General features: G+C 35.5%; 1 protein-coding gene across 2 annotated transcripts in view; it reads left to right on the top strand.

Annotated features, from left to right (window-relative positions):
* Positions 1 to 24309, top strand: part of RELN (reelin) — a 458093-nt gene that overhangs the window by 384141 nt on the left and 49643 nt on the right. For both annotated transcript variants that reach the window (XM_039849355.1, XM_039849356.1), the window contains 10 exons: positions 2756 to 2840; positions 3664 to 3846; positions 6429 to 6600; positions 6702 to 6804; positions 7903 to 8132; positions 12854 to 13074; positions 14695 to 14842; positions 17103 to 17361; positions 18203 to 18452; positions 21886 to 22054. In XM_039849355.1, the coding sequence (XP_039705289.1) occupies positions 2756 to 2840; positions 3664 to 3846; positions 6429 to 6600; positions 6702 to 6804; positions 7903 to 8132; positions 12854 to 13074; positions 14695 to 14842; positions 17103 to 17361; positions 18203 to 18452; positions 21886 to 22054 (1820 nt within the window). The remainder of the gene's footprint in view (positions 1 to 2755; positions 2841 to 3663; positions 3847 to 6428; positions 6601 to 6701; positions 6805 to 7902; positions 8133 to 12853; positions 13075 to 14694; positions 14843 to 17102; positions 17362 to 18202; positions 18453 to 21885; positions 22055 to 24309) is intronic.

The following is a 24309-nucleotide window of genomic DNA, read 5'->3' as shown; positions in this document are numbered from 1 at the left end:
AATAAACAAAACACTTGTGACCTATAAAAAATGGAAGAAAATTTCAGAATCCAACATGTCTGGATTTGAATCCTGCCATCACCACTTATTAACTATGTAATCGTCATCAAGCTCCTGTCACTCTGAGTGTCAGTTTTCTTATCTACAACAGGATGATAATAATATGTTTCCCTTAGGAGTGCTAGGTGCTTTAAATGAGTGAAGTTCAATTTTAGAACACAGCATGTTGTAAACACTCAGTATATGGTTGCTATTATGAAATTCAATTTAAAATTTTTCAGCTGTTGAGGAATATGCTCTATAATAAACATAATGAGGAAAAGGAAGAATTTGCTTTGCCTACCTAAAATCGCATTTGATATTTGTTAATTGGTGATTAAGAACTCGGTTGGCACTATCCACTCAGTATCACACAGCCCTCCACTGCCGAAGAGTCACTCCATTCAGAAGTCACAGATGAGAAACTAAAAGACCCATTTGGACTTTAGGATATTTGTGTAGTGAAATTCTATTTTACTGGCTGTCACTGCAATCCTGAGTGCACGTGGAGAAAACAAGCTATGGAGCTGTCAATCCCAGGCAACCAGAAATAGTTAATTAGCAGAAAAAATTACTAAAGCTAATGTGATCATTTTCCTCCTTCCTTGGCTTCTCTGCATGAGCAGTTACAGCCTAGGCATGAGGATTTGCTTAGTTATGCCTTATTTAACTTGACCAGCTGGAGGGGGTCGTGTCAGTCTGAATGAGAGCCTCCTGGGGCTGTCAGAGTACAAGGGAGTAGAAGTTCCTAAGACTCCTTGGAACCCTGAAAAAGTTACCTATTAGTTCCCAGCTTCCTGCGGGAGCACTTGGCACATTTTCCATCTGTTTTCTTGTTACTCCTCTCACAGCATGCTGTGATCAAAGGAGGCTATTTTTTAAAAAGACCTGTAGATATGTAATGCTATCATTTTTTCACTGCTTTTTTTGAAAGTCACAGCAAAGTGTGATTCACAGTTGAGACAATGAAATTGTGTCATTCACGCATAGGAAATGAAAGCCATTAAGAAAAGAGAAATTAATCCCCACTTAATATCATACTTAATGGTAAAAAACTGAAAGCTTTCCCTCTAAGATCAGGAACAAGCCAAGAATGCCTTCTCTCACCACTCTTATTCAATATAGTATTGAAGTCCTAGCTAAAGGAATCAGGCAAGAGGAAGAAATAAAAGGCATCCGAATTGAGAATGAAGAAGTCAAATTGTTACTTTCTGCAGATGACATGATTCTCTGTATAGAAAACCCTTAAGACACCACAAAAAAACTATTAAAAACAATAAATAAATACAGTAAAGTTGGAGGATACAAAAAGTACAAAAACCTGTTGTGTTCCTATACATTAACAATACAAAGAAATGGAAAGATATTCTGTGTTGATGGATTGGAAGAATCAATATAGTTAAAGTGATCATATTACCCAAGACAATCCCAATGACCTTTTTTAAAGGAATAGAGCAAAAAATTCATCCGATTTGTATGGAATCACAAAAGATGAATGGGACTACATCAACTAAACAGCTGCTACACAGAGAATGAAACCATCAACAAAACAAAGAGGCAACCAACTGAATGGGAAAAGAAATTTGCAAATAAAGCCTTTGATAAGGGGCTAATATCCAAAATATATAAAGAACTCATACAACTAAACAACAACAAAACAATCCAATTAAAAAATGGGCAGGGAACTTGAATAGGCATTTCTCCCAAGAAGACATACCAACAGCCAACAAACATGAAAAGATGATCAACTTCACTAGCTACTAGGGAAATGCAGATCAAAACCACAATGTGATACTACCTCACACCTGTTAGAATGGCTATTATCAATAGAAGTAATAACAAATGTTGGAGAGATTGTGGAGAAAAAAGAACCCTCATACACTGCTGGTGGTAATGTAAATTGTACAGTTGCTATGGAAAACAGTATGGAAGTTCCTCAAAAAATTAAGACTAGAATTCCTCTATAACCCATCAATCCCTCTTCTGCGTATTTACCCCAAATTTTTTAAAACATTTAACTGTAAATATTTATGCACCCCAGTGTTCATTGCAGCATTATTCATGGTGGCCAAGACATGGAAACAACCAAAATGCCCTTTGATAGATGATTAGATAAAGAAGATGTGGTACAGATACACAATGGAATATTACTCAGCCATAAGAAAAGATGAAATACTGCTATTTGCGACAGCATGGATAGATCTTGAGATTATCATGCCAAGTGACATAAGTCAAACAGAAAAAATTGAGAACCATATGATTTCATTTACATGTGCAAGATAAAATTGAAAGCAATAAATGAACAAGACAAACAAACAGAGACTCATAGACATGATCAATAGTTTAGTGATTACCAGAGAGAAAGCGGGGAGGAGGAGGTAGATAAAGGTAAAGGGGGTCAAATATATGGTAACAGAAGGAGATTTGACTTTAGGTGGTGACACACAATGCAATATAATATGACATTATTGAATTGTACATTTGAAACCTATATAATTTTATTAACCAGTGTCATCCCAATAAATTCAATTAAAAATGCAAAAGTAAAAAAAGAAAGGGAAATTATTAATTTTTCCTTTTAAACTGGACCAAATGTGGCTTCTTAATCATTACATGTATATATTTATTATTTAGCTAATGCCAGTTGGGTGTATAAAATCAAAGAAAGTAATTTTTCAAATGAAATAAGATTGCTAATGTATATTTTTGGTTTCAGGAAGGACTAAGGATGCTTATTTCAAGAGATCTAGACTGTATCAATACCATGTATGTCCAGTTTTCACTTAGCTTTATAGCAAAAGGTAAGTCATTTCTATGGCTATGAGTTTATTATTTCTCTTCAAGAAAATTTTCCCAGGCACAGTTCCTCCTCCACAAAGAAATAATGAGGTTGAGGCCCATAAATTTTGTTATATGGAAGAGTTAACATAAATGTGAGTACATAAATATTCACAAATGTTCTTCTATAATATAAATTCACCTTAGAATAAGCATAAGATAACTACTGATTTTATAATAATTTCATATAACTGTAATAATCATACTAGTTCTGTGGTAAATAAATTTATCATCATATCCCTGAGTCTTTTTCCACAATTACTTTCTAGCTGTAACATTTTTAAAATTAAAAAATTTTAAATCTGGAAATTTGGGATTTTCTTTTACAGATGTGAATTTAAAAAAGCCCACTCTGTTATTCTGACCTTTCATGTAAACTAAATAATTTTATTGACAGATAATGCCATTTGGATAAAATAAATTTTTTACATAGATTTTGTTTTTATCCTGAGATTTAAATGTTTGACCTTTTCTAAAGTTGTGATGTCTGTACACAAAATTTTTTATGTATCATTGCCTAAATGAAACAGAAAGATAAGTGTTTTTATCTAAGAAAATGAGGCAGATATTGTATGAAAACCCAAGATTTGGTATGTGTTTTAAGATATATTCATACAGAAAATCCAACCTGTCATCACTTTAAGTTGCCTCCGAAGCATTTGGACTATAAAGCCTCAATGTGACTATAAGTTGGCTTATGCACCGATGCCAAAAGAATAGTCTAAGAATATATGTTTCCTCATTTTTATCACAATACACTTCATGCCTGTGTTATCTTCTTTCTAGGTACCCCAGAGAGGTCTCACTCTATTCTATTACAATTCTCCATCAATGGGGGGATCACTTGGCACCTGATGGATGAATTTTACTTCCCTCAAACAACCAACATACTTTTCATTAATGTTCCCTTGCCGTATATTGCCCAAACCAACGCTACAAGATTCAGACTCTGGCAGCCTTATAATAATGGTAAAAATGTACATGCTCTCCTATGATCAGACCTGACTGTGGCATGCCAACGTGTTTGCTTCTAAGGTGTAGAGGAAGTGTTTATCAACTGAGTAGCTTAGCTGTTCATTGCATACATTTTACGTGCTTCACTTTTGAGGAGTCTAAATTACTTTTAACCTTGTGTATCTTTATCATCTCTTCATATTTGACTCGTAAATTCTCTGATGGTGTAAATATAGCTGAATCCTGTCACAGATCTAAGGTTTTTAAAAAATAATACAGCATTATCATTAGGCACTCATCAATTATAACTACATTTTTGCTGAATGCATTTAGGAATACATAGTTCTTCTTACTGTGGCATTTCATTAGTGAAATAGAACATTGCAGTAAAATGCCATGACAAAGTGAAAGGGACTTACACCAAGCAGATAGTGCCTTACATAGATAAAATATTCTCATCATATACCCTCGTTTCAGTTGATAAGTTAAAATGAATGAATAATGTAATAGCATTTTCAAATGGTTAAAGAAAATGATTTTGCAAATTTGTAATGTTGTACTGCATTCTATATTTCTATTAACTGCTGATTATAAAAGACCAGACTCTACCAAATAATGCATTTAATGGCCCTTTAAGCATGGAGATATCATATTAAGCAGGTTCTTTGCAGAGATAACACAGAAATAGATAATAAAATGTACTGCCATTTCTAAAATTTAACCTGAGCATTTCCTTTATAACTAATAAGTTAAAATAAATACTTTTAACTTGTTGTGAACAGAAAAAATAATGTTTTATAATCACCAAATAAAAGTCCAGAAAGAAACAGAACCAGTTTCACAATCCAGAGGATATTGTCTTCATGGTATGTTTGGAAGGCTTACCTGACTTTTCTTTATTGTTTTCACCAACTGCTTCCAAAACGAGAAAAGAGAAAAAAGCTCTCAGAATTAGAACAATGAAGAGATGAGGGGGAGAGAAAGAGGAAGAGGGAATGAAAGACAAAGAAAAAGAAAAACACACAAGAGGCAGGGGGACAGAGATGTCTGACTTCATTTAAATCATCAGGTTACTTCTACAGGCTCCTGTTTACAGATTCTTTTTTATATTTTATAAGAATTGTACTAAAGTAGGAATCAGTGAAAAGGCAACATTGAGAAGTCTGACATTTTTGCTTGGCATGGTCTTATTACCGTATTTTGAGTTCAATGCAAACAGTGCTTTACAAAAGCAGCCTGGGTTTGTCCTTCTAATCTACTTAGTATCTTTCTTAAACACGGAGCCTAAGTGGCTGAATCAAATTCTGTGACAGCCTAAGGAGTGATTTTGCTAATTTTCTGTATATTCCCACATATCTTTAAATAAACATAGATGCACTATGGAAAACAGCATGGAGGTTCCTCAAAAAATTAAGAATTACCATATGACCCAGCAATCTCTCTTCTGGATATTAACCCCCAAAATTTGAAAACATTTATCTGAAAAGATATTACACCCCAGTGTTTACAGCAACATTATTCATGGTAGCCAATATGTGGAAACAACCAAAGTGCCCTTCAATAGATGATTAGATAAAAAAAACAAAACAAAACTATGGTACATGTATACAATGGAATATTACTCAGCCATAAGAAAAGATGAAATACTCCTATTTGCAACAACATGGATGAATCTTAAGATTATCATGCCAAGTGACATAAGTCAGACAGAAAAGTTGAGAACCATATGATTTCACTTATATGTGCAAGATAAAACTGAAAATAACAAACGAACAAGACAAACAGACTCATGGACACGGACAACAGTTTAGTGGTTAACAGAGGGAAAAGGAGGAGGAGGGGAGGTAAATAAGGGAAAAGGGGGGTCAAATATATGGTGACAGAAGGAAATTTAACTTTGGGTGAACACTCAATGCAATATACATATGATGTATTGTTGAATTGTACACTTGAAACCTATATAATTTTATCAACCAACGTCACCCCAGTAAATTTAATTTAGAAAAAGAAAAGAAAAGCATTAAGAAGAAAAACGAAGTATTATATAACAGTATTTTCTTCTGTATAGTTTTTAAACAATTAAATAAAATTATGTATCAGCCAGTGTTCTAATAGCATTGGGCCTTCAGCCTAACAGAAACATGATGCTAAACTGTGAGTTAACTCTAAAAACCGTGAGTTGCATCTTGAAGATACTAGTAATTGTACCTCCATTCTAAGTCTGCCCATCCTCACAGATCCAGATGTCTTATATATTCCCCAAAACCACAAAAACAAACTCAAAGCCCACTCTTGCCGGTAGAGGATCGATAGCACCACTATGAAGGGAATAGCATACATTTTACAAGCTGTTTGTCACATTTTTCTGGAATTCGTAAGGCTGTTCCATGCTATGTCAATTTCATGATTGTTTATAATTTGTTTCACACTTTAATCACTGTAAATATACTGTTATATAGTTTGTGTTTCTTTATCTAAAAGCATATGTTTAACGTGCTGTTACTGAGTTCTTTCTGTCCTTTACTGTCCTCTAATGAGCAAAAATGTCCATCTGATTTTCACCATTGGAAAATTTGCTTTATCCATTAATGCCTTAGGTAAGAAAGAAGAAATTTGGATTGTTGATGACTTCATTATTGATGGAAATAATTTAAACAACCCTGTGATGCTTCTGGATACATTTGACCTTGGGCCCAAAGAAGACAATTGGTTTTTCTATCCTGGTGGTAACATTGGTCTTTATTGCCCATATTCTTCAAAGGGAGCACCGTAAGTATTTAATTCAGAAGCTAAAAATAAAACCACTGCTCTATACAAATCGTGATAAACTTTTGCCTAAATGGATTCGTTGTTGTTTTCTTACATAACAGCGAGGAAGATTCAGCTATGGTGTTTGTTTCAAATGAAGTCGGTGAGCATTCCATTACCACTCGTGACCTCAGCGTGAATGAGAACACCATCATACAATTTGAGGTACTTGGCTTTGTTCTATTAGAAATGCTTTAAATTTTATCTTGAACAAAACCTATGAAAGAGGAGGAAAATCTCAGATAATTTCATGCATTATGACTTTCGATTTTTGTGCAAGGACAAAAGAGGTTTTACATCATAATTCATTTTTATTAGCAGAACCAATTGTCATACTTAGGTTTATTTCTGAATTTTGTCTTTTATTTATGATATAATCTCTCCACCTACTACAATGGGAAGTTGTTGAAATAAATTTTTTAAACATTATAACTATAAAAGGATGATGCTATTCCAGTATTATTTTCACAATTCTTATGTGTTATTTAGGACCCGTCAATGTAACTATAGTCTACACAGATCATACCAGCACATTTATATAATATTTACCTACCATGGTGTCATGAATTTTACAGATAAAATAATACTACACTGTTTTTGTAATTTCAAATATATTTTCTCTGTGTATTTAATTAATATTTATTAACTTTATCTTTTTTCAAAAAAGCAAATGAATAATATATTTACAAAATTCCCTTTACGTATTTCAAAAACTTAGATAAAATCAGCAGAACCAAAGGTGCATTATGCCAGTGTTCAATGGTATTAACTTCCAGAGGTACTTATGTCATAGCTGAGGTACATACCAACCACTTGTCAGACTTACTTAAAATAGTGTCTAATTGTATCAACACAGTTTTGAATATGTGTTTTAGATTTAATCTCTGCATTCTCTAAATTAGAGTTGTCTTCCTATCTAGCCAACTGGGAAAAAAGCTTTTCATTACTATTTGCTTGGCTTGGCTATGAAAGGAGGCCAAAAGTAAGATTTGAAATTCCATGCCAGCCTCTTCCTTACTCCCTTCCTAGTTTCCTTATAAAATGAGGAAATGTAAATTTTCATGAGTCCCTTTGAGGTTCTTTATGAAAAAGTATTATTTAAAGGTAATATATAGTATTACTCAGGCAAAACAGAATTTTATAGTTTTAAATATTTCAGCAAGGCAGTTCCCAGGAAAATGAACTCAAAAAATAATGAAGTGGTGTATTATTTCAAGCCTTGTTGCTCTAAGGAAGTTTGTACTATTTTTTTTCTTCCCCAAGATCAACGTTGGATGCTCAACTGATAGCTCCTCTGCTGATCCAGTAAGACTAGAGTTTTCAAGGGATTTTGGGGCGACCTGGCACCTGCTACTCCCCCTCTGCTACCATAGCAGCAGTCATGTCAGCTCCTTGTGCTCCACTGAGCACCACCCAAGCAGCACCTACTACGCAGGGACCACCCAGGGCTGGAGGAGAGAGGTTGTGCACTTTGGGAAGCTGCACCTTTGCGGGTAAGGACCTGCTGCTTTATGCTGCATTTGTTTCTCATTTGACCATTTTCTCCCTGCCATCATCCTTGACTTACTTTATTGGGGGGAAATTTCCACCTTAACATTTCTTCTTCAGTTTTCTACTTGAAGCAGATTGACAGATATTTAAAACATAGGACACTGAGCTAAGATACTACTAACTTATGGTTTAAAGGTAGATTTAAAAGAGCACACTGCCCTCTGTTAGGGGGCTCATATCCCCACGGGTCTTTATTAGATTAATTAGAAAGCAATAGAAATATGGCATTCCCCTAATATTGTAACCCTTTCCCACTCCCTCTTCCACCTCACAATATAAATACAGTTAGAATTTTATGACTTTCAAACATCTACCTATATTTCCCATATTGGGAGAAGACACATATGGAGGATGGAAGCCCACAGAATGTTCCAGGTGTTTCATAAAAAAACTGTTAACACTCTTCCCCCAGGCATTTCTACGTTTTCAACCTCTCTCGGCATTTTTGCTACATGTATTTGACTCTTTTAATGAAAAGCTATTTAGAGATGAAAGACTTCGATTCTAACAGAATTTAAATGAAAGATATAATTCAAACAATAAAACCAAGAATATAAGTGAACAAAGAGAGGAAGTCAACAAAGCGGTCTGTCTCAAAATTTGTGTTTTCCTTCCAAATAAAGAACTTATTTTTTCAGGGTATGTCAAAAAAAAAGAAGCATTAATATCATACTTTCAAGATGGAAATAGATTTACATTCCTGACGTGAAACTCAGTATAATTAGAAGTCTTGGGTCTTCAAGCAAACCTACTAAAACTACTGGTACTTTTCCAAAAGAGTGAAAGTGCATTTTCAAAAGTCTGCATTCTCTTCGAACATAAATCCATTCACTCCTCTTCATATCATCAGCATAATTTTTATAATTTAATTGCTAAGGACTTTAATATTTTGTGTTGTTGAATATGTCACTTATTAATTTTTGCTATTTATACCAGGATGTTATTCTCGTAGAAAATCTGTTTTAAAAAGAAAAGGCATTACTAAGCAAAATATCCTCAAAGTTCTTTAGAAGTGATAGCCGAGGAGGCAAGGAGAGGCTCTGGAGACCATAGGAACAGATAGAGCTGAAGATTCAGCCAGCACAACTAGAAAACAGCTTTTGGGGGATGGGGGTGTGGGCGGTGAGGGTATGCTTATCTATAAAAGAACTGGACCAGGGGAAAAAGCTCAGGAAAAGTTTTATCCAAAATCAGTTGTATTTTTTAAGATTATATGTTGCAAGAAATATAAAGAGACTTCTAAAAAGTAGAACTTATTGGAAACATCCTGGGGAATAACATGGACTCCACTCAGGAAGTGTGAGGACATCAGCAAAAAAAGCCGTGATCCACATTTTTATCATGCTGATATTAATATCAATCAGTGCACTACAGTTCTCATTTTCAGGAACTCATAATTCTGCATTTCTAGAAAAGAAAGTCTGAACCAGTCAGCTACAGCCAAAAAGCCAAGTGGTGCAACAGAAGCATGGCTGCCAAAAATCCATGCTTACGGGCAGTGTAGGCAGGGAAAAAGACCTGGACGGCCCGTCATTTAGGCACCTATGACCAATACCACGACCATTATGATATTGCTGAGAAGCTTTAATGGACCTCTAATTTTCCCCAGTTTCCCAGCTAAGCATTAGAATGAATAGAAAATAATCATAAAGGTTGTAGGCCATGATTTTAGATTGTTTTGACAATTGAGACGTGCTTCAGCAAGTTCCACCATGCAAATAATACTATTTAAAGGAGTACGAAATAAGGTCACAAAGATCTGCCAGTTAGAAGTACTGAGTGAGGAGACCCGCTCCATGACAGTGCTCCGGTACCATGGAGCCAGCATCACTTAGCATTTGGTTATGTCCACTAGGCTATGCTTACACATAAGGCATGGTGATGTAACTGGAAATACGAACAAGAGAAATGCAGATGTCTATATTTTTACCTGCTGGTATTGGGTGTCAGTTTAAAATATACCTCCTCCAATTATAAAGGTACAGAACTTAGACCATCATGTTTTTTGCATTCCATGTCATCTTTATTTCTATGAAAAGCAAGTAAATCTGTTAAGGAGGCATGCCCATTCTCACCATGATATAAGCCTATCTTTCAAACTGCCTTCAACCATTTCTGCAAGAGAATTTGCCTTAATAGTGTTGTCTAGTCCTTGTTCCAGGAAAAGAATTACCACTCTTCTTAAAACCCATGCAGGCATGAATTGCTGAAAGGCAAAAGTTAAATTTACTCCAACTCAGTGAACCGTCCTTTGGTTCATGTTCAGCATGGTATATAATAATGGCACAGTGTTAGATGCTAAAAATATATAGGTAACCCATGTTTAAATTACTCTTTCCTGTGCACTTACCGGACAATTACCAAGAAGAAAAGTATTTTAAATGTTTTCGATGCAGAAATGTTTATTTTTGCCTCCACATATAGTGAATTCTCATTTGAAGCATAAGGATTGAGTGTCCATCAGATTTTATTCACATCACCTTTGTGTTCTTTTCGTCTAGTCTTTTTGTCTTTAAAACTCCTAATTGCTTTATTTTATGCAGTTTCATAATGAGTCAACCAAAACCCCTATTTAATGAAAACACTGTGTGCTTGAAATTTTAAGTTTACATTTAAAAAAAAAAAGAAAAGATCCTTTTGAATACCACTGGCTTGGAAGGACAGACGCTGATATTCACCAGGGAGGGTGGCAGCAAGAAATTTTCAAAATAAGATTTCAACAGAAAGGAACTGCAGGGAGAGCAGACCGTTAAGTCCATTTATCATAGTGCTTGCAGTTTCTGTGTCAAGGCAGGTGAACAATAATAAATATCCAACCAAGGTGATTCATTTATATTCAGAACCTTTGAATAAATAAGTTCAAAAAAATCCATGTAGGCTCTTGTTCAAAGGAACATTCCAGCCATTTCCCTCAACTCAGCAGTCTGAAAGTTCAAAAGGTAGGAAGTGCTTCTTGCCAAGACTAAACTCTGACAAGTATTTGAAAATAAAATTTAATTATGAATTGGCATTTTGGGGGCACCTTAATACAGTCAGAGTCTTGATATAAACAATGAAATTAGGGTTACAATTATATGTGGGAACTTGACTCCATCTGCTTTACTCACTACTAAACTTTAGAAACCTGATACATGCTTCTAATATTGATTTCTAATTTCCGTTTCACAAATAAAAAATTACTCTGACTTTAGTTCCTATGATGATTGAAAATTGGGCAGGTTCACAGAGTACAAAAAAGAATGCACATGCCATCTCTATATCTGTTCCCTCTAAAATAAATGCATCTCCTTTGAACTAATTTTGTACATGAAAAAATATACTAAACTATTTCTGGATTTTGACCTAAATATGTAAAGTATTTACAAAAAGCTAACTTATCAACAATATGATAAGACAATTCACTTACAAATAAAAAGGAAAATTATCTTTGTTTTAAAGAAATAAAAAACATCCGTCTAAAAATAAATCCGATTTTGTCACTCCTCTCTTTAATCTTTTGGGATTATCTGTTGCCAATAGGATAAAATAAAATAAAATAAAAACTTAGATTGGTTCTTACGGCTTTTCACAACAAATGACATAAAACAAACATTTATTGAGCATCTGCTATATGTGAAACACTGTACTTGGCACCATAAAAGGGTGCAAAGAAGAACAAGTCATGAAGATTGGCCTCTAGGAGTTCACAGCCAATAGGGAAAATAGGTACGCTTTTAAGTACCTACAGCTTTGATAACTGTAATAATGGAAATTCCATCAAAATTATGGAATAGAGAGAGCAAGAGAGAGAAATTAAAGGACTAGTTATTTGTCATATGGCCCAGCAATTTCACTACCATTTTACCCAAAAGAACTGAAAACAGGTATTTAAGCAAATACTTGTATACGAATGTTTATAGAAGCACTATTTGTGATAGCCAAAAGGTGAAAACAAACAAATATCCAATACTGGCCAATGAATATACCTGTACAATGGAATATTCTTCAGTTATATAAAGGAATGAAATTCTGATACTTTCTACAACATGGATGAACCTTGAAAACATGCTAAGTGAACAAGACAGACCCTAAAGTTCACATACTATATGATCCATTTATATAAAATATCCAGAATAGATAAATACATAAGAGACGGGAAGCAGATTAGTGGTCTGCCAGGGGCTGGAGGTGGGGGCTGCTTGATGAGTGCAGGCTTTCTTTTTGGAGTGGTGAGAATGTCTTGGAACTCAATAGAGGAAATGGTTGGCTAACACTATGAATGGGTGCTAAATGCCACCAAATTGTATACTTTATAGTTAATGGTTACTTTTCGGTTATGTGAATTTTACCCCAATTTTTTAAAAAAATTAGTTATGTGAAGTATAGATAGTAGGAATGGAGAAAGCCTCACCAAGAAAGTCAATATTGAAAAATGTGGATGCTCAGGTAGAATTCTGACATAGAGATAGGATTGGGAAGGGCTTACAGGGAGCGAGAACCTTACTGGTAAAATCCTGTCACCTGAGAATGGAAATTGTGTTTCTGATGTGTCAAATCAGGTTTTCTATTTCTTGAGTGTGATGCAGTGGTAATAAATGCCCACTGCTTATTGGTCGAATGTGCTTACTCTGAAGGTATACCGTTCCACTGATTAGATTTTGAAAAACTTGTATCTCTTTTCCAGATCTGTACGTTTCAGATGGTACCAAGGATTTTACCCTGCTGGCTCTCAGCCAGTGACATGGGCCATCGATAATGTCTATATTGGTCCCCAATGTGAAGAGATGTGTAATGGACATGGAAGTTGTATCAATGGAACCAAGTGTATATGTGATCCTGGCTATTCAGGTCCAACCTGTAAAATAAGCACGAAAAATCCTGATTTTCTCAAGGATGATTTTGAAGGTAATCTTTTCTTATAAATTCTATGTAACTTTGTGAAAGAACTTACATATTAAACACAATTTGTAATATAGAAGTAATCATTAATTTCCACTCTAACATTTCCTTATTTATCACTGCAATTGAAACGACCCAAGCCTTCATTTAGTTCTGAATTTTATAGGGTTTCATTTTTGGAACAATGGACAATGAGAGTGGACGAGACCATAACTGAGAAAAACTAAGCCTATTTCACCACTTTTCTATCACATTTAATTTCTTATTCATGATAATTTTAGAAAATGTCTATAGAGGGTTAATATTCTTGGGTAGAGGAAACAAGTTTCCAGAGATAAAAATTCCTTTCACTGCTTTATCACCAACTCAGTAAGCATCCTCTCATCACTTTCTGTATCTCGATTATACCTAGAATCTAACATCATTATATTTGAAGATAGTGCTACAACATAGAAAAATGTATGTGATGTAATAATTGCAATTATTCACAACCATATATCCCTTGGATATGCACTCTGATGAAACCATGGCAAAACATTTTCATAAGAGAAAAATCTTAAACAAATGTAATAGCTATCTATGTTAGGATACTATGATTAGAGATTTTTTTTCTCTTTCCCAAATTAAAATTTTTTTCTTTTTCCCAAATTATCTATAAAATTGTCATATTTATGGTCTTAAGATACATCTAAAATTTATATTTAGGTATATCAATACAATGGAACATTGTTTAGCCATAAAAAGGAACGAAATACTGATACATGGTACAACATGGATGAACCTTGAAAACATTATGCAAATGAAAGAAGTCAGGTATCAAAGGCCCCATATCATATAATGCCATTTATGTGAAACATCCAAAATAGGCAAATCCGTAGAGCCAGAAAGTGGATTATTGGTTGCCAGGGGCTGGGTGAAGGGGAAATGGGGAGTGACTGCTCAATAGGTACAAGGTTTTCTTTCTTGGTGATGAAAAGTTCTGGAACTAGGTAGGTAGCGATGATGCACGATATTGTGAATGTGCCACTGAGTTGTTTACTTTAAAGTGATTAGAATGGTAAATTTTATGTTATATACATTTTACTACAATCAAAAAAAGTAAACGAGATCTAAAATGAATATCTGAGAAGATTTGCAAGCTGGTTTTGAAAGACATTATTTAATAGGAAATATTAAATTACATTGAAATTTCTCCCATTAAAACTGTGTTTTCAAAAATTTTATATAATACTTGCCTGATACTGTCCTCACAGTAACAAGGACATAGTGAAGAGGCCTGTAGAAAAGCCACATTGCCCTCCCTTACTTTTGCCCTGAATCACTCTCTGACTAGCCAGTGTCTTTTTTTTCCAGTGTAGAGGAGCAGAAAGGAGGGACCCATCTGGCTAGACCACAGACACTCAGGAAAAGGCATCCTCCTGTCATGTGGAACTTTGGATTATATAGCCAAGGTTAAACAATTCGAACAAGCTAGAATGTTGAAGAGACCTCTTATCTCAAAATCCATGACTTCAATATGTACGACTTCATATTTTAAAACTACACAAAGCACTTACCATTTCCTCCAAAAAAAAATATGATTATAATCAAAGTCATAGGTAAACCACATTTTTCACTTTTTTTCAGGTCAGCTAGAATCTGATAGATTCTTATTAATGAGTGGTGGAAAGCCATCTCGGAAGTGTGGAATCCTTTCCAGTGGAAACAACCTCTTTTTCAATGAAGATGGCTTGCGCATGTTGATGACACGAGACCTGGATTTGTCACATGCTAGGTAATCATTTTTAAATGCTTTTGGAAAACCACATTGTAATGTACAGTAGCAGAACATAATTGAATCAGAAAGAAGAATCTCAAATACAAGGCCTTTCATTGGAAATGCTGAGTTACTCTCTTACCAAAGACTCCATTAAAACAAAACTTACATAATTATTCTAAAACTGAGAGAGATTTGTGCAATAACTAGATCAGAAATGAAACTTGGCTAAACAGAAAAAAGTTACTATCTGGTATTTTTACAAGATGGTGAATAGGAAATGGCTATGTTTAACTTACTTTCACTTCAAGAAAATTTAAATGTAGCATCTTTATCTATCTTATACAGAATACTTTTCATTAGCACTTGGACTATGTAGAAATTATTCACACTATGCTTAGTAGAAAGCTTAATTGAAGTACAATACACCCTCACATTATTCACAATTAATTTTATATCCATTAGCAGTTTAAGGACATTTGAAGTAAAGCCTTATTCTTTATAGGCATTTCTTTCCAGTGATGCATTCATATGTCGTAAGTACTCATTTTCTAAATTGAGCACAGTCACTCAGAAACAAACATTTTAAACTGGCTCAGAGGATTATGTCCTGTCAAGATGTGTCTCCTTTGATCATTTGATGAGCCAAACACTTAGCCAGGAAAATAAAAAAGACAGTTTAACATGTGTAAAATGGAACTTGACCTATTTTTGCAAGTGATCAAAAAAAAATGTTTTTGTTTTTTTGAAACATTTCAGAGTAAATTAAAAAACTCTTAACATATTTATCCACCTCTTCTAAATTTTTCATTTTTTGAATTATAAATTTGATTACGCTTTATAGAAAATACAATTTTATCTGTGAGATAATTTTAGTTTTAGAATGCAAGGTTTTATCACCATCCTATTTAAATGCATATGTTTTAATTTGATAACTCTTCATTTCAGGTTTATCATTGGCATCTGAGTTCTCTAATTTAAAAATTATTAGGTTTTTCTAAATAATTCTGAAATGGTCTATCTGTAGCTAAATTAGTATAAACATTTTCTCAATATAAGTAAGCAATACGCTAAAAGTTTTTGTCTTTAAATTATTATTGTTTTTATAGATACAAATGTCACTAGGCACTAACCACTTTTTTCATTAATCCAATGTTAAAAGCTCCATTATTTATCTCATCTCAGTAGCATGCTGTGTAGGATTTGCATATATTGACCTCAGAATGCTCCATGTAAAATCCCAATTTTCTCAGGTTATGAGATAAATGAATACCCAGTTAATGGAGATGAGGGAGAGGAGGAATCCATGAAGAATGCATGGTTTTATATATGGAACTGATAACTTTTATTATAAGCCCCAGTATATTTCATATGTGTGACATGCATACATAATTGGGTATGTGTGTTGTATTACACACAAAATTTATTCTGTATTACCAGCAAGCACAGCAGCCAGACCAGGCACCAGCAGCTTGCCTGCCAAAGATAACATGTGAGCTAGTTTTCATCGGCACCCCAGCTGCTTGCTGCCATTCTATCTACCTCCCTGCCAGCTGGAAAGGCCGCCTCTGGCTGGATGCCACAGTTTTCAATGGCCAGTATCATCCATCCCAGACCTAGCAATAGTCAGAGGCTGGCACAGCCCACCATCACCACTACCCCACACTCATGCTCCCCTGCCCCCAGCACAAAAGACAGAAAAGAGGCCCACGCTTGACATACCTTTTCCAAAGGATGCCTGGCCTGTCACAAAGAGGTGTTACAACTGGTGAATTTAAATGTCTCCCAAAACCAGTAATATGAGATCTGAAAAACTACTGGTAAAACCTGAGAATGGATGATTTTGCCACCAATGACAAAAAGTACATTGATTATATTCTTCGGTTTCAGATACTAAGGATAAAGAACCAAATTTATCCTAAATAGATGGCAGTACACACTCTCAAACTTGGACAGTTTTTGGACCCCTCCCATCTTCTTGTAGAAAAGCCAAAGGGTGCCGTGAATACTCACTTCTCTCAGACTTTTCTTCATGAAGGAGTAGGAAATATAAAAATATGGGTGCAGAATCGCCTTTTTTCAGATTTCACATTTTATTAACTCCCTTTCAGATTAAAAAGGAAAATCTGTATTTGAAATTATTTCTTTGCACATTCATTAAATCATTATATTTATTAAAGCCATGCATTACCCCATATTATCCTGTGTGCTTATCTTTTGTTAATGCTGTGTCTTTCTCACTGAAGTTAAAGACTACAGTAAATTTTACTCGTGTCAGATTTGTGCAGTTCTTCATGAGACTAGGATGTGGTAAAGGTGTTCCAGATCCCAGGAGCCAGCCAGTGCTTCTGCAGTATTCTCTCAACGGCGGCCTCTCATGGAGTCTCCTTCAAGAGTTCCTTTTCAGCAACTCCAGCAATGTGGGCAGATACATCGCCCTGGAGATACCCTTGAAAGCCCGTTCTGCTTCTACTCGCCTCCGCTGGTGGCAGCCATCTGAAAATGGGCACTTCTATAGTCCCTGGGTTATCGACCAGGTCAGTCCCTTTGGGATTAACTATTAGAACTTTGTCACTTGAGCTGAATGGGGCCTTAGATAGCAGTTAGTCCAATCCCTTAGTTCAGTAGGGGAAGCCCCTGACAGTTGAATGACTTGTCCAAGGGCACACGACTAGATTAGATATGGCATTTAGCTTCCTTTCATTCTCTTTTCCTTCAATTGCCTGAGACTATGAAAATAGACTACACAGCAGAAGGCCCAGGTCCTGCTCAGAGAGGGTTCTGCCACATGCACAGAGGGACTTTAGCAAACATGGTACAAGGTTATCATTCTCTGAAAAGGAAAATGTGCAAATTAGCACTGGTGCCACATGCAGTAGCTCCCAAATCCTCTTTCCTAGCCTTGAAGAATATAAATAAATCTCCCTAACATCCTATGGACAGCTATAAGGATCTTCATTCATAATAAAATATGTATCAAATAGAACTCAAAGAACCTCTTAACAAATGGTAAAATCCATGCAAACAATTGAAACTGAAATGCCTTAGGGCACAACTGTCCTTAAATAGAAATTTATTAACACATGTAAGCCAAATTTTGCTTTCCCAGTTTGGGTACATGTAGTTTCCAAAGGCACAACTTGGCCAATAAAGGCTGTGAATGGTTTTGTCAATCCTTTGATTTGTTTTCTGTAGCTTCTTGCCAGATGGGCAAGCAGACCACACAAACAAGAGCATTCTGAAAGGCCCTCTAACATTCTGTTTGCTGTATAATGCCAGTTCTGAGCAATCTGACAGATAAAAACAAACAAAAAAGACAGCTTTCTCGCATCTTGAAACCAAATTGAAAATTTATGGGATCTTTTAAATACATTGCAGATTCTTATTGGAGGAAATATTTCTGGCAATACAGTCTTGGAGGATGATTTCACAACTCTGGATAGTAGGAAATGGCTGCTTCACCCCGGAGGCACCAAGATGCCTGTGTGTGGCTCTACCGGTGATGCCTTGGTCTTCATTGAAAAGGCCAGCACCCGATATGTAGTCACCACAGACATCGCTGTGAATGAGGATTCATTCCTACAAATAGATTTTGCTGCCTCCTGCTCAGTCACAGACTCTTGCTACGGTACGTATTCCATCTCCAAGTAGAGGGACAGATGTGTGTAAATGGGCACCTGTGGCTTCCTCTGTCAAAGGCTACACCTCTGTTAGATGTGTAAGTAAAACACAAGTGCACTTTGGGTCAAACTGTAACACTCTTGAAAACGTATGTAAATTGAGTTTTAGAAGTTTTTTTAAAGCATAAAGTATGAGCTCATTTTTAAGCATATGTACATGAAGACATCTTTTATATATTAATAATAACCCCCGGTTTATCATTTTTTGTAAATCCAAGATGTTTTCTTTAGTATCAGAATTTTGGAATAAAGAACTCTCATTACATAGAGAATGCCAGAATAAGAAATAGGAATTACACATAAATCTATATGTAAATGGGTTTTAATTCATAAGGCCTTAGATTAGTCCAGTTGTTCTCTCCTTTCATCTCCCCGAGATTTATAAAATTTTGTTCCTATTTAGCCTTATACTCTTCGCCATCATAGGTCATAGCATATTCTAGGCCACTCTCATTGTGACCAGTTGCCATCCTCTAGGTTGTATATGCACACACTCTCACTCATACATATCTTACACACACATGGACCTATCTTAGGAGAAATAAAAACTGACATCATTTTGCAGTTGGACATTTCACCAGAACTTGAAAAACTGTCAGAATTCTGGGGCCCTCCTGGTCTTTTACTGCCCCATGTCACTCTTCTTCCAAGAGATCCAAACTGGAATGTTTGCAAGGTTCTTGCTGTGTTTTAAATTTGAGGAGGTTGAAATCTGAAGAATTTGATTACTTCCAAGGTCATAAAAAATCCAGACTTTTTGTATTTCCATTATTTTAAATTTAATACACACATCTTAGAAGGGATCCCAGAAGTACTCTGTCTACCTCAGATTCAATAAATCTGTCAACACTAAACTAGACAGTTGGAATGGAAATTGGAAAAGTATAAGGTACATACCTTGTCTTCAATAGGTGCAGTCTAGTTGAAGTGATACTTCAGAAACTCTGAGTCCAATAAATGACTAAATCAAATGCACTAGAGAGTGGTACTGATGCAAAACGTAATGAGTTCAAAGGAAGGAGAGATGACCGATGGAAGGTCAATTCAAGGAGTTTGGGAAGATTTCACAAAAGAGCTAAATCTTAAATGGGCATTGATGGTTAGAGTGGATTTGAGAGGTCAGTGGAGAGGAGAGAACATCCCAAGCTGGCTGACATCATAAGCAAAGAAGCAGAGGTAGGAGCTGTCCTGTGAGCAGGGGAAACTGTGAGGAGACCTGCCTGAACAGCTAATATTTGCATCTAATAGAGGAGACAGAGGACTAATTTTGAAAATGGAAAGGGACTCTAAGGTCTGAGATGCCTGCTCCATTAGCATAGGAAGTTGATGAGAACTTAAGGAGGTAAGTTATGACATAGCTGGCCTGAAGCAGCACCAGGATCAAAACTCTGCCCTATAAGCTCAATCATGTGTAGTTTCTACCGTAAGCTGGTGCAACCTCTTGAGAAATGTTTAATTGAATGACAAAATGGAAGAAGAAAATGGCAACAAGTTAAGAAGGGCCTTAAAAAGCAGGCACAGGAATTCGTGCTTGACAAGGTCATGTATAAGAGGGCACAAGTGCAGAGGAGCTCCATGGTGTGGTCTAGGGAGATTAGCCCGGGAGCTGATGAAGGCGAATAGGGAAGAATCCCAGTGAAGAAGCCTCGGTGGGAATCTCTGTAGGAGGCAATGAAGACCTGCACTATAGGACATGAAGAGCAGTGGAATGGATAAAACTGATAAAAGATAATGCAAAAAGAAAAGAAGCAGCAGCTCTCAAAACTAGGTGACAGGTTGAACATAGAGGGTAAAGGAAAGAGAAGAGTAATATTTCAAAAATAATTATTTATAAATTTTGAACACAGAAAACTAGTGCAAAGGTATCATCACTGATAGAATTTGGTAGTTAAAAGGAGATGTTTATTTATGAGGGAAAATGGTGAGTGCTACTTTAGTTTGGGTGAAAGTAGTTTTGATTAGAGATGGTCTCTAGTCAGGAGAACTTTCAGTATGGAAAGCAAGAACTTTGTGCTGTGCATCCAATATACCAGCATCCAGAACCATGCCAGGCTGAATGAACATTTACTGAATGAATAAAATCAATTATGAGACCTAAAATTAAAGCTCAAAGAGTATACACATAGAGTAAAAGACGAGAAATGGAGTCTGGAAGAATGCCCACAGCTGGGCTAGTTAGCACAGGAGACAGAGAGAAAGTAAGACAGAAGATTCAGAATAATGTCACCCCCAAAAAAAGAAAGTTTCAAGAATGAGGAAGTGACCAACAATATCCAACGCTGTGGAGTGGACAAGTACAATGCAGACTGAGACAAACCATTGTATTTAACTAGAAAACACTACTAGGAACCTTAGGGCAGTGAGTGGTTTCATGCTGGCTGTACATAAGAATCTCCTGGGGAGCTTTAAAGCTCCTGACACCTTGGCCATGCCCCAGAAGAGGGAAATTACAATCTTTGGAGGTGAGACCCTGGCACCAGTAGTTTCTAAAAGTACCCAACTGATATCAGTGTGCAGCCAAGATCGAGAATCACTGCTTTAGAGGAAGCAATTTCAGTAGGAAGGTGGGAGCTGGAGCAGTTTATAAGGACTTAAGAAGGGAATAGAGAGAGAAAAATATAAAATTGGGGGCATAAGTTGCATGTTTCAGAATAAGAAAAAGGAAAAACAGCCTGACTTGTGCTTTGGCACAAATTGCATGGCTTTTAGCCATCTCTTTACACCTTTCTGAATTCTCATTATATCTCATAACACAGCAGAACAAGATGTGTAAGCAAAAGATTTTGCAATTTCCAAGAAGTTTCACCTACACCAAGAGCAAAATTGGCATTAGTTCATCAGGATCTTTACAGAATGGTCAAATTCTGTAAAGGCTGCTCAATTATTTTTAGCTATTTAAAAAGTAATCATTAAAATATATGATTAATATATTCAGTATTTGTGTTAACCATTAAATAAACGGACATAATATATTATAGTTATATTATGATATGTAAGTTATATATCACGTAATAAATTCTATAATGGTTAAATTAAATCATAAATATATATAACTGTTAAGGCTATTGCTTTAACTATATGAAGCAATAGTTTTATTATGGTTGTTTTGAAAGTTTCTCTGTAAGGCTTGATTCAGTAAAATTATGTTTGATTATATCCCCTTAAAAGAAAAATTATTTCAATATGGAAAGTTAAAAATAATAACTAGTAATGTACAGAGGGAAAATCAAACCAGGAAACATCTCAAACTAGGAAGCATAAATATGGAGGAAAATTCAAATTGACATTTGACTGAAATTAAAACCTATGAAAACATACGTAATTATGGTTCCTGGGTCTGCAGACATGTATTTCTATTCAGAATAATGTTTCCTGTTTCAGCTATTGAATTGGAATACTCAGTAGACCTTGGATTATCATGGCACCCATTGATAAGGGACTGTCTGCCTATGAATGTCGAATGCAGTCGTTATCACCTGCAGCGGATCCTGGTGTCAGACACGTTCAACAAGTGGACCAGAATCACTCTGCCTCTCCCTCCTTACACCAGGTATGAATGCTTCTGCATGTAGCGAACCCAAATGTGATATAATTTGGTATGCCAGATTTCAGCAAGTTTAAATGAAATAGGTGAGATTTTGTTACTCATTGATGGTATTGTCAAGTTTAAATGAGATAGGTGAGATTTTGTTACTCATTGATGGTATTGTCACACACGAATTATTAAAGCGATCTTAACAAGTAAAATAGAAACCAGTTTTTCTGGTGACATTGTTCTGCGTTTTCCTAAATTCCAGACCTTTACTGACTTTTAACTCTAATATTATTAAAAAATGGCATATGCAAGAAAACAGTGGCTGGATCAGTGAGCTGCTCCAACTTAATTTACTATGCCAAGAACAAGTCTTAAATTTAAAACAGGCACATCGTCAATCTGTAAATATAGCAGTGAGTGGACTCATAAAAATGAGGTATTCACTACCATAAATGTGTATTAAAATTAGTCTCTGCTTTTGAAATTTTATATCAAACAGGATCTTGAGAATTATCACCTGGATCATTCTTTAATGTGAAAAACTATCTTAAATGCTTCGTCCATTGTGTCTATAAGAAATTATGGTAGCTTAATAAAATTTGCTGGTAAATGCTAGTGAAAAAGTTATTTTAATTATCTGTGCACTTACACTCCTGTTTGCATAAAGCAGAGAATTCATTTTCATAGTTACATGACTCTCTCTTTTCAGCACCTAGGTCGGTGCAATTCATAAGAAACTTTAAAAATCTCCAGAGGAATTCCTGTTCCCTCCAAGAAAGTGGTCATCAGTTGCGGTCTTACAAAAGAGGCAAAGCAGCCAGTGTACTATGTAGAACAGGAGTTATAGTGAGGGCTCATGATTGTTCTCTCTCCTCCCCACAAATGAAGGATGAATAAATCTTCCTAGAAAATGACCGTGAAATTCAACCATTCATCTAGGGCATAACTTTTGTTGAGATTATAAAAAATGGGATGGTTTCAGTTACTCACAGCCTAAGGCTGCTCAACAATTGCTGGCTCAGAGGTACGAGACTATATTAACTGTCAGCGGAGTTGCCAAGTTTAAATGAGATACGTGAGATTTGGTTGCTCATTAAAGGTATTACCATGCATGAATTATTAAGGCGGTCTTAATAAAATAGAAAAAAAAAACCTCCATTAAGGCAGAAGTCTTTTAAGTCTTTATGCATTCTGTGAGTTATTACCCAGCTACTTAGTAGCATTTTGCAAATAAACGACATTCTAAGATTTATTCCAGCTAGTCATTATCCCCTTGAGTGTTTCCTTCAAGAAAAGTAATTATTCCTCATTTTTAATCTAGCTTTTAATTGTTTCTTACATGTACCCACAAGAATTTTGACCCTTTTAAATGATATTTGAAGAATCTGATGAGCATACATTTCCTCTTGCCATTGTATTGAAAATATGCAGTTTATTTATATACTGTCCTCAAAGCTCATGTTATACAATGAGTTTAAAGTCAACACTGCTTTATAACAAGACTCTTTGGATAATTCAGGAAAAAAAAAACATGTATGGATGGAGCCCAAGTCAAACCCACTTTTCATTATGCCCTGTCACATGCCAGACATCATTAGAACAATGAAAGTAGGCTCACGCTACTTTCTCTGAAACACGGGTTAACCTGTCTACACTATATCTGCTCTTATATCCAGTTACTTTTTAAATATGGTGTTTCCTTGTTTTGAGTTGAACTTATGCCTCAACATCTGCAGTGTTTACGTGTTCCCCCATGACAGAATTGAGAATTTTAGTTTGTAGCTCTTTATTATAAATAAATACGATGCTGACAACTTAAAGCCATGTGCTAGATAGGAGTTAGGCGTGACTATGACAATGTGCCACATGTAGGTCTCTCCACTCACTCAGTTATCTCATGACCACGAGGCTAGGATCCCAATACTGCTGATATAATGGTGGTAAGTCAATTAAGTTTGGTTGCCCATAAATTGACATCAAACCATTAGCCAAACTGAAATGGCCAGTAGTCATCAGTAATGATTATTCATCCATTTAGTCATTCATTAAACAAATATTTTTGAAGTATTTAATTATGTGCTAGTTCCATGTAAGGGGCTGAACTTATTTTTGCCTCAAGGAGCTTTTAGTTCAGTGCAAGAGATAAATATAAAACTCAACTGCGATAAGCAATGGGGGACAGTTGCATGATGCCAAGACATTGTATATCATAGGGAGATTTGCCTTGGTCAAGAAAATCAAGGAATGCTTTTTTGAGAAAGGATAATTGA

Source organism: Pteropus medius, unplaced genomic scaffold (assembly GCF_902729225.1).
Source record: "Pteropus medius unplaced genomic scaffold, Ma_sr-lr_union100, whole genome shotgun sequence".
In the NCBI taxonomy this organism is placed as follows: Eukaryota; Metazoa; Chordata; class Mammalia; order Chiroptera; family Pteropodidae; genus Pteropus; species Pteropus medius.
The sequence above is the reverse complement of the archived record's forward strand: the minus strand, read 5'-3'. Positions and strand labels throughout refer to the sequence as shown.